This window comes from Tiliqua scincoides, chromosome 4, assembly GCF_035046505.1.
Source record: "Tiliqua scincoides isolate rTilSci1 chromosome 4, rTilSci1.hap2, whole genome shotgun sequence".
NCBI classification, from domain to species: Eukaryota; Metazoa; Chordata; class Lepidosauria; order Squamata; family Scincidae; genus Tiliqua; species Tiliqua scincoides.
The window spans coordinates 185,698,046-185,708,396 of record NC_089824.1 but is presented as its reverse complement, the minus strand read 5'-3'; the positions used below and the strand labels follow the sequence as shown (position 1 = coordinate 185,708,396).

At 43.1% G+C, this 10,351-nt stretch overlaps 1 protein-coding gene across 1 annotated transcript; it reads left to right on the top strand.

Annotated features, from left to right (window-relative positions):
- The first annotated feature begins 465 nt into the window (after positions 1-465).
- BCAS2 (BCAS2 pre-mRNA processing factor) lies at positions 466-9,522 on the top strand. The gene is made up of 7 exons (XM_066624991.1): positions 466-582; positions 657-749; positions 1,641-1,711; positions 3,687-3,848; positions 5,986-6,036; positions 7,013-7,093; positions 8,140-9,522. The coding sequence occupies exons 1-7, from the start codon at positions 490-492 to the stop codon at positions 8,264-8,266; spliced, it is 678 nt and encodes a 225-aa protein (XP_066481088.1). The 5' UTR covers positions 466-489; the 3' UTR covers positions 8,267-9,522.
- Positions 9,523-10,351: the final 829 nt, after the last annotated feature.

Sequence of the window (10,351 nt, the reverse complement as noted above, 5' to 3'; positions counted from 1 at the left end):
TCCAGGTAAGTGTGCATAGGATTGCAGCCTTAGATACCAATCCTATGCATGTCTACTCAGATGTAAGTCCCATTGGAGTCAGTGGGCTTACTCCCAGGTAAGTGTGGATAGGACAGCATCCTCTGGCTCAGCATGGCTATGATTTTCTATGAGACCCTAAATGTAATGAAAGAAGGCACATTTCTCGACCAAGACCCGAGTGAGTACCAGCAGGGACCCTAAACTGCTCCCCTCCCCCCTTCCCCACTGATTTCTTGGACAGCTCTGAGTTCCACCCATGGATAAAGCCCAGCCAGGGAGTTTCATGAGAACGCGGAAGTGCTCTGTTCAGCTCATGAGAAGTGACACTCTGGCTTTTTCTTCCCTGTGCAGCCAAAAGGCGGGAGGCGGTCTGAGCATGCGCAGGAGCAGCCAGCTCAGGGTTGTTGGAGCGATGGCGCAGGCGCAGTGCGGGCGAGAGGCGGGGCGAGGGGAGCCGTGGTCGCGAACATGTCCGGGCCGGGCCTGGTGGCGGGGGAGGTGGCCGTGGACGCGCTGCCCTACTTCGACCAGGGCTATGAGGCGCCGGGCGTGCGGGAGGCGGTGAGTGGCGCGGCGGAGGGCGGGCTGGAGCTGCGGGGTCCCTCCGAAAGGGCTGACCGTCTCGTTTCTCTCAGGCCGCCGCGCTGGTGGAGGAGGAGACGCGGCGCTACCGACCCACCAAGAACTACCTGAGCTACCTGCCCGCGCCGGACTACAGCGCTTTCGAGGTGAGGTGCCCGCCCCGCCCCGGGGCTGCACCGAGGCTGCACCGTGTCCTGGCCACGCTTACCTGGGAGTAGCCCCATTGGCTAGAGTGGGACTTACTTCTGAGTAGACATGCATAGGATTCGGCTCTGAGTCTGCCAAGGATGCTGCTTCGTGTCTGTCTGATGCGACCTTATGCCACAGCAGGCACATTTTGCCCTTAAGGTGCAGCAGAACACCCTTTGGTGGTGTCTGAGTATGCTCAGCAGGGATGTGCGGTGGGTGGGGAGGCAGGTGAGGCAGAGCCTCCCCACTAGAGTGGAAAGCACTACTGCCGTGTGGGGCACCTGAGCACTCACAACCCACACGTGGAGTCATGGGTTGAGCCACCCACAACCCATGCGTGGGGACATGTGGTGGATAGGGAGGCAGAGCCTCCCCACTGGAGTCTTTTCAAAAAGCGTCAACACTGTGAGGCACCCACGACCCATGCAGGTGGGTTGTGGGTGCTTGGGTGTCTCACATGGCAGCGGCGATTTTTGAAGGACTTCCGTGGGGAGGCTCAGCCTCGCCTGCCTCTCCACCCACTGCACATCCCTGATCTCAGCTGCACCTAGTGTGTAGGCAGTCAGAACTCTCTTGGAGAGAGCAAGGGGTGGCCCACTCACAAGGCCTGCAGAGATGGCTGTTGTGAGTGGTGGGTGAAGGATGTGCCACACTGAAAGATGTGCCTTCAGCCTCTGCGTCTCTCAACTCCCTGCTTTCCTGGCTGAGCATGAAGATCCATCTGCTGCTTCATCCCCTTCTTGCACAATGTTCTTTTGAGCCTTGTTAAACGCTGGGGTAATTGGGCATCTTTCAGCTACTTGTTGCCTTCCTTGCTGTGTCTGATTAGTCTTAACTTTGATCCATAGACTGAAATAATGAGAAATGAGTTTGAACGCCTTGCAGCCCGGCAGCCAATAGAACTGCTGAGCATGAAAAGGTAAGACTGGTAACATCATTATCTAAAGTGTGTGCTATTTAGACTAACGCTTCCTGACAAGCAGTAATGAGTGATGTTCCAGATCTTGCCTGATGATGGCAGCCTAAGATCATAAGAACAGCCCCACTGGATCAGGCCATAGGCCCATCTAGTCCAGCTTCCTGTATCTCACAGCGGCCCACCAAATGCCCCAGGGAGCACACCAGATAACAAGAGACCTGCATCCTGGTGCCCTCCCTTGCATCTGGCATTCTGACATAGCCCATTTCTAAAATCAGGACATTGCACATACACATCATGGCTTGTAATCCATGATGGATTTTTCGCCCAGAAACTTGTCCAATCCCCTTTTAAAGGCATCCAGGCCAGATGCCGGCACCACATCCTGTGGCAAGAGTTCCACAGAACGACCACACACTGAGTAAAGAAATATTTTCTTTTGTCTGTCCTAACCCTAAGACTGAAGAGGCCCAAACGCTGTAGCCTTTCTTCATAAGGAAGGTGCCCCAGCCCAGCAATCATCTTAGTTACTCTCTTTTGCACCTTTTCCATTTCCACTATGTCCTTTTTGAGATGTGGCAACCAGAACTGGACACAACACTCCAGGTGTGGCCTTACCATCGATTTGTACAATGGCATTATAATATTAGCTGTTTTGTTCTCAATACCTTTTCTAATGATCTCAAGCATAGAATTGGCCTTCTTTACTGCCGCTGCACATTGGGTCAACACTTTCATCAAGCTGTTCACCACCACCCCAAGATCTCTCTCCTGATCTGTCACAGGCAGCTCAGAACCCATTAGCCTGTATGTTGTTTTGATTTTTTGCCCCAATGTGTATGACTTTACACTTACTTACATTGAAAGGCATCTGCCGTTTTGCTGCCCATTCTGCCAGTTTGGAGAGCTCCTTCTGGAGCTCCTCACAATCACTTCTGGTCTTCACCGCTTGGTGAAGTATTATTTACTCTAATAAAATGATAGGTAGTGGCTTGTGCCTTCAAGAAACTAGCAGGTCTCCTTATAATCACAGTTCAACATTTGAGTTGTATCATGCGGTGAAAAGACAGAGTGATACTTCTGCATTTGGAACTACACATGTCTGACATTGTAATCAACTGAAGCAATATTATTTTAATTAGCGTTTAACTCTGATCAGGTTATCTGACAAAGGGCGCAATCCTAACCAACTTTCCAGCGCTGGGGGCAGTCATGGAGGCCTTTTCAAGGTAAGGCAATGTTTGTCCCCTTACCTCAGAGTTGCATTGCCCTTACGTCAGTGCTAGAAAGTTGTTTAGGACTGCATCCAAAATTGATGTATTCATATCTTTCGCAAAAGTGCTCAGTGCAGTGACCTTATTATATTTGCAATCTTCTATAGCGAGGTAGAAAACATTTTGACAGGAGGTCCACATCATCTCTCTATCACTGTGTCTGGGGCCAGGGGAAAAAAGAATTTATATTTCAAATTTGAATAAATAATAAATAAATTACATAAATAAATGCATTAGAGATGGAACTTTTATGAACGAATTTTACTGAGTTTGTTTACAATACACATGAGAACTATAATAGTGTCATGTAGAGCCACATGAGAACTATGAACTGTTTGCCACACACCTTTTGCATAGTGAAACATTCAGACCAAGCCAGAAACACATGGAGGCATGAGTTCAGAGGCAGTGTTGGGGGAGGGGGTAAAATAATCCCCAGGGAAAAGCAGAAAACACAAGGAGACTATAAAAGGCCTTGCTCTAACTTGGCCCACAGCTCACGTCTGGCGGTCACGACTGGCAGTTGCAGGACAGCACAGGCTTCAACAATCTACAATGAGCCAGAGGCTCATTGGAGACTGGGGATCCTGTGGGCCAGATTGGGGGTCCTTGAGGGCTGCAGATGGTCACCAGGCTGGTCACTCTGATCTATAGCTTGCTGAAGGGGCAGTGGCTTTTTTTCTCTCTTGCCTGCTTTATAGGTATGAGCTGCCTGCTCCCTCTTCTGGACAGAAGAATGACATCACAGCATGGCAGGAATGTGTTAATAACTCAATGGCTCAGCTGGAGCATCAAGCTGTTCGAATTGAAAATTTGGAGTTGATGTCTCAGTATGGTTGCAATGCTTGGAAAGTATATAATGAGTAAGTAGTTTGCTCTATCTCCAGCTAATCCCAGATTAATTGAACTAGCTAAAAGGCTAGTTGAAGGATTTACTATATATTTTGTTTTCAGATCTCTTATGTCTTTAGAATAATGAAATGCTACTAATATGATGCTGATAAATTAAAGACAAATAATTGAGGTATTACACATTTGTTACACAAGGGAGTGCTTTCTACTCTGTATTGGCACATACCTGCTACTGAGACTTGGACCTGCCAATCCTTTAAGCTCCTGCATGCTGAAATAATACAGAGAATAACATCCTGCATCTGAAATTTACATTCTGGTTTCTTTCATTGAGGTCACCTGAGCTAACAGTCTAGTTATGAAAACTGGGGGTGAGAGTGAGATTTAACACTGAAGACTTTGTATCTGAATGATGTAGAATGAGGCATGGGATTTTTGCTGCTGATCTGCAGGATGTAGTGTTTCTCTGTATGTAGCATTCATACATTTAACCCTTAAGAAATTTAAGTAGAAAAGATGAAGATAGTTTGTAAGAATATGAAAGATCATGAAACAAGTTTATGGGCAAAAAACTATAAAAGTGCTATTTATTTTAGTCACAGGTTGAGTTGTCATGATTTGCCTTTTTTAAAACTGAGAGAAAATAAGTTGTATTCAAAGTAGTGTTTGTGCAGGGAAATAAGTGCAAGCGGCAAGTCAACTTGCTGAAAAACTGTTCCTGAGGGTTGCAAAATAGATTTGGTGAGCCAAAGTCAGGTCATGGAAGCTGTTCTTAGCATGGCTTTCAGCAATTTTTTTTTCCCCAGAAGTGAGCAAGCACTTGTTGGAGTACAACCCTCATGTGGTTTTGACATTTTTTTTACAAGAATCTAGTTGTTACAAGTTAATTCAAGACTACCTTCAATTATAAATTAAGCCCAGTGGAGTGATTAAATTATGTAATACTTAGTTCCATTAGTGTGCTAGGTGTTTCCAATAATGGATTTTACTATCACTTGCACTCTTAAAACTTTCCAGATTTACCCTTTAAAATGGGAATTTGTTATAAAGATTGTAGAAATCTGTGTGTATAGCTATTCACTGAGTTTGGTTTCTGATCTGAATTGCCAATGATACTGAGAATGAGAGAGAAATTTGGCTTTCAAAGGTTTGCTCTGCAGTGTTTCTCAAACTGTGGGTCGAGAGCCCATTTCAGGTGGGTCCCCATTCATTTCAATATTTTATTTTTAATATATTAAACTTGATGTTACCATGGTATGTGACTGCATTTGGGGACCTTTTAACAAGCTACTATGTATAATCTTTTAACAATGATTGTAAATGGGACTTATTTGTAAGTGTGGGTAGGATTGCAGCCTAGGATTGTTAAAAAATTTCTTGCTTGATGATCATGACGTCACTTCTGGTGGGTCCTGACAGATTCTCAATCTAAAAAGTGGGTCCTGGTGCTAGAGCAGTGTGAGAACCACTGCTCTAAAGTATAAATATCAGGCACTCTAGCTTAACAGCTGAAACGAATGAAGCACAGTATTTGCAATGAGCCTCTCTGTTTTTGGCTCTCTGGAAAATTCATTCTAAAGATCAAGTTCAGGTTTGGTTATGAAGCTTATACTTCATGTTGCAGACCAGCTTTCATTGTAATGTCTCAACATCATGTTAACAATATTAAGAATATATACTGCTTTTCAACCAAAATTGTTCACAAAGTAGTCCACATAGAAAAATAAGTGGTTCTCTGTCCCCAGAGGGCTCACAATCTAAAAAAATTTGTGTAATATAAATGTGCAATTTATACAAATTTTACAATATATTTTGTACCTCTTCTTCCCCCATTTGAAAATAGGTATGGGAGCAAACAGATTTTTGAACTTAAATTGAAAGATTATATCATATGTACATACCTTGCTTCGCAGTTCATCTTAAAAAGACGCCAGGAGGTGGTGATGGTGACTGTGTTTTGCTATCATCGTTGTTCAAGTCTGTTGAACATTGATATCTCAAAATGCAACACAATTGTTGCATTACTAACTTGCAAATGAAATAGCAAATCGTTGAGTTAAACCAAAGGCCTCACTTTGTTTGGCCAATAAAAGTCATGTGTGTTTGCCCAGGAAAATTAAACCTTTCTCTGTTTTTCTTTATTGCAAGGCATCTAGTTCATATGATTGAACAGGCACAAAAGGAACTACAGAGCCTGAGGTAAGTTCTGCTTTTGCTTTTTTTCAAATTTAAAGGAATATTAATGGCTTTGGCTTTATCCACATCATGTGACATGTTTACACATTCGTGTGTGTATATACATTACTTGTTTCACCCGTTTACTGGATATACACATCCAGGGAAACCTTGAGAACGTTCTCACCACTGACATAGAAATGGTTGCTCCTATCCCATTTTAACTGGGACAGACACCATGAAGGTTCTCCTTATACATGGCTACGTAGACAAAATAAGCACCATTTGTTCACTTAAGTCCTTAAATCTCATGTTAGAGGAGATATTTCTAACCTTCATGGAACAATAGAGAAGCTTGAACATTACAGAAGAAGATAAGCTTGAACAATAGAGAAGCTTGAACATTACAGAGGCTTGCAAACCAAAATAGGAAACCACTCTTCAACTTCAGTTGGCAATATTGTCCTTGTGAGTTGTGTTTCTTACCTTCCTGTCATTTGCTCTGCCCTCTCATCTTTATTTCTCAGAATTATGTTAGTATTTTCCATTTGATCAATCGCTGCTGAGTTTTGTTAATTAAATTTCAAAGCCAACTATTTGCACCAACGGAATTATCATTGCAGCTTATAAATAACAATAAAATCTGCATAAAACTGTATACGTAGCTAACAAATATATCATCTGACATAATTACTAAAACTGAACCAGTATCTGGGGTCAGTGATGTCATGGATGTGGACAGACATGTTGAAACTTAATCCAGGCAAGATGGAGTTTACCACACTGTGGTAAACTGACTTGTGACTTTTGTTGTGCTATCTGTGAGACTTCAGTTGTAGAATCTTCTGTAACTAAAACTGCTTGGATGGCTGACAAAATGGTTGTTGGCCATCTGTTTTGGGGCTAAGCATGTGGTTGTATAAGTTTCTTTCTATTCCATTATGATCTTGAGGCAGCAGAGTAAATGATTCAGTGATTCAATGTCACCCTCTTCTTCTAGGAAACACATTCAGGATCTTAACTGGCAGCGGAAGAACATGCAACTCACAGCTGGTGCTAAACTTCGGGAGATGGAATCTACGTGAGTATCTAAAACATTCGTTTTCTTAATATACTCTATTCTTTTACTGTGTATTTTGTAGACTTCTCTATTAATGAAAATAGAAGTTAAGCCACTGTAGTGACTCTTGCACGTCTTATTGCAAAGGTATCTCTGAATAATGCAACATGGCATGTGATCTCTTGATAGCTGCTTTTGCAGAAAACCATATAATGTCATTCTTTCTTAAGCTCTTAAGTACCTGGAGAAGATTTTTTTGTAGCTCTCATGTTAGGTTTCTGTACATTAATGTTGACCTGGCAGATTCCCATAGTATGAGCTGACTACATATAGAAGCTGGAAAAAACCAGAAGGGAAAACTTTTGTGCTGTAACCCATGTGGATCTGCAGGTGGAAGTGTAGGTCTGTGATACATACACGAGGTTGCCTGGACACTTTTAAATTATTAGAGGAAATGGTGTCCTAGGTATCTGACCTGTCCTTTGTAATCAAGTAATGCATCTTGATTCAAGATTAATTTGTCAGCCTCTAATTTATTTAAAAAATACTGAAGAAACATACAAAGGAGTAAAGGCAAATGCAGAGAGGTGAAAACAAGAATAAATGAGTTTCCGGGATAAGAATATTAAGATTAAGACTCTCAGTGTTAATATTCTGCTCCATAGTTTTTATCTTAGCTGGTTTGGCATCCATATCATGAGGCCTTCAAATTCTCTCTTTTCTCATCTACATCTCTCTTCTGTCCTCAACTGTATATTGTTCATGTAACTCCAGCTAGACTTCTGCCATATTGTACTTCCCTACTATCTACTTCCCATGACTTTAATCAAAGCCATATATGTCTACTTCCCCTGCTCTGCCACAGCTTTTGCAAGGCCAGTGCTATGCCTCTTATACCCATCCGTTGAGGCCTGGCCCTTATTGACCTTTTGTGGGATTGTGTAGCACCAGATGAATCCTTCTGTTCTGTACAGCTCTGTACAGTGGTTGATGGTTCCCTTGTTGGTACCCTAGCTCTAAGAAACCTTAAACAGTAATTTAAGCTACATTGTTTATTTTCTTTCTAGCTGGGTGTCCCTGGTCAGTAAAAACTATGAGATTGAACGAACTATTGTGCAGCTGGAAAATGAAATTTCTCAAATTAAGCAGCAGCATGGAGAGGCGAATAAAGAAAACATACAACAGGACTTCTGAGACTTGACTGCAAAACATGGAAAACTACCTGAAGTCTGTGCATGGCTATAGAGTCTGTGTGTCTAGTGATATGGAAAAACCATCTTCTGTGTGTGTTGTTCTTTGGGCTTTAGAACAAGAAACTGTCTACACGGAGTACAGTTCTCTGAAAGATGTTAAATTATGCTAAGTTTTCCTGTTTTCTGGCATGAATGAAGTGGGTTTTTAGGGGAGGGGGTGGTTTGTATTTAATTGTTTGGGTTTTTAAAAAAAAATCTAAAAATAAACATTGTAAAATTTCATCTAGCTTCTGGTTTAAAACCAAACACAGTTCTGGAAAAGTTTTTACTGCTGTCGTTAAGGGAATGCAAGCTTTCATGTCTGTTCAAGCCCTTGTGAGATTGAGAGGAGGCAATGCAATAATGTGTGTTTTAACAGTCTTGGTTGGGGCCAAACTTAATCATAATTTGTGTAGTATACTCAAACATGAAGACAGCAAATCCTCTGGTCCCAGATAACTGTTAGAGCAGTCAAGAAACCATTTGCAGAGTGAGCATGTTTCTCTTTGGTTTATGCAGTCCAGATTAGTTGTGAAATACAGCAAGAGTTTTCTTGACTTCCTGACATGATAGAAAGTTGATAGCAAACCCCTGGTGAGTGGAATCAGTCCTGGAAGAAATGGTGCACGTGACTGTTAATGTATTTGTCAATCTATGGAATTGCTGAGAGGAGGGAGTACAGCAACTTTGTTGTTGATCTTCTTGAGGCAGTACTCTATATTCCAATAGTACATAGTGATTCATACTTTATTCTGGAATAAATACAGCTGTGTACATGCATGCATTTTCAGGAGCATGGGGATATCCGCAAGGAGCCAGAGCTCAAAAGTACAACGCATGATTTGCATGCAGGAAAAACCCAGGTTCAGACTCCAGGAAAGACCCTTGCCTGAAACCTTGGAGAGCTGATGATGGTCAGTGTGGACCATATAGAGAAGGACCAATTGTCTGAGTCAGTGGCATAGCTAGTGGGGTGTGGCGGGGATTACCCCTTTGGGTTATCCCAAATATTCCACCTTTGGGGGGGTGACACTACTAGTGACCAAAATCATGGTTGTTAGGAATAATACCATCATACTATATGCTGTTGGATACATAATTTACAGCAGAATGCAGTGAAAAAACTGGAGTGTAGTATCTCCATTCTATAAAAAGTTATAGCCAAAAAACAAAAATACAAGTGTCTTATGTAATAAAAAGTAATTTTCTTAACTCAAAACGAGCCAATGAAACTGATTATTTGAAGAGCCAATGAGAAGTTATTATGATACAGCATAGAACCAATAAGGTGTTAGTAAGGAGACACCCTGGGGAGGGTGACACAGGAGCTGATCCAGTGTTTGTGTTTGGGGGGGCCATGAGCATTACCTTCTCCAGAGCCCAAGTCAACAAGATGGGTAGACCTGGGCTCTCATTCCAAGACAGTCCTCTGGAGCCACATCTTCCAGGTGGGTAGACTTGGCTCCCGCACGGACTTGAAGCCCAGATCTACCTGCCAGGTAGACCTGGACTCCATTCTGAGTCTGCCCACTGGACTGCCATCTGGAGCCACATCTTCCAGGTGGGAAGACCTGAGCTCCCACCTGAACTTGAAGCCCAGACCTTCCTGCCAGGTAGACTGGGGCTCCCATTCCAATACTGCCACTTGGAGCCACATCTTCCAGATGGGTAGACCTGGCCTTCTGCCTGGACTTGAAATCAAAATTGACCTGTGCTCCCATTCTGAGACTACCCTCTGGAGCCTCATTTTCCAGGTGGGTAGAACTGGGTTCCTGGCCAGGCACAATCTGGACTATAGTCTATCAGTGGTTATTAACCATGTTGGCTGCATTGAACCTCCAGATGTAGGGCAGTATGTTACTGAGTACTATGTGCATGGGAGCGATAGCAGAGGAGGGCATTGACATTCATCCATTGCTTGTGGGGAAATATTCTCTGCATTCATTTTCTGGCCATTATTATTCATTCATGACTATTACTATCTCTCAGCCTCACCTACCACACAATCGTTGTGAAGACAAAGAAGGGGAGGAACCATGCACACCAC

Excerpts from the sequence above, each read along its gene's own strand:
- BCAS2 (XM_066624991.1), top strand. The coding sequence starts at position 490 with ATGTCCGGGCCGGGCCTGGTGGCGGGGGAGGTGGCCGTGGACGCGCTG. Across the intron at positions 583-656 it reads CGCCGGGCGTGCGGGAGGCG|GCCGCCGCGCTGGTGGAGGA; the intron begins GTGAGTGGCGCG and ends CGTTTCTCTCAG. Across the intron at positions 6,037-7,012 it reads AAGGAACTACAGAGCCTGAG|GAAACACATTCAGGATCTTA; the intron begins GTAAGTTCTGCT and ends CTCTTCTTCTAG.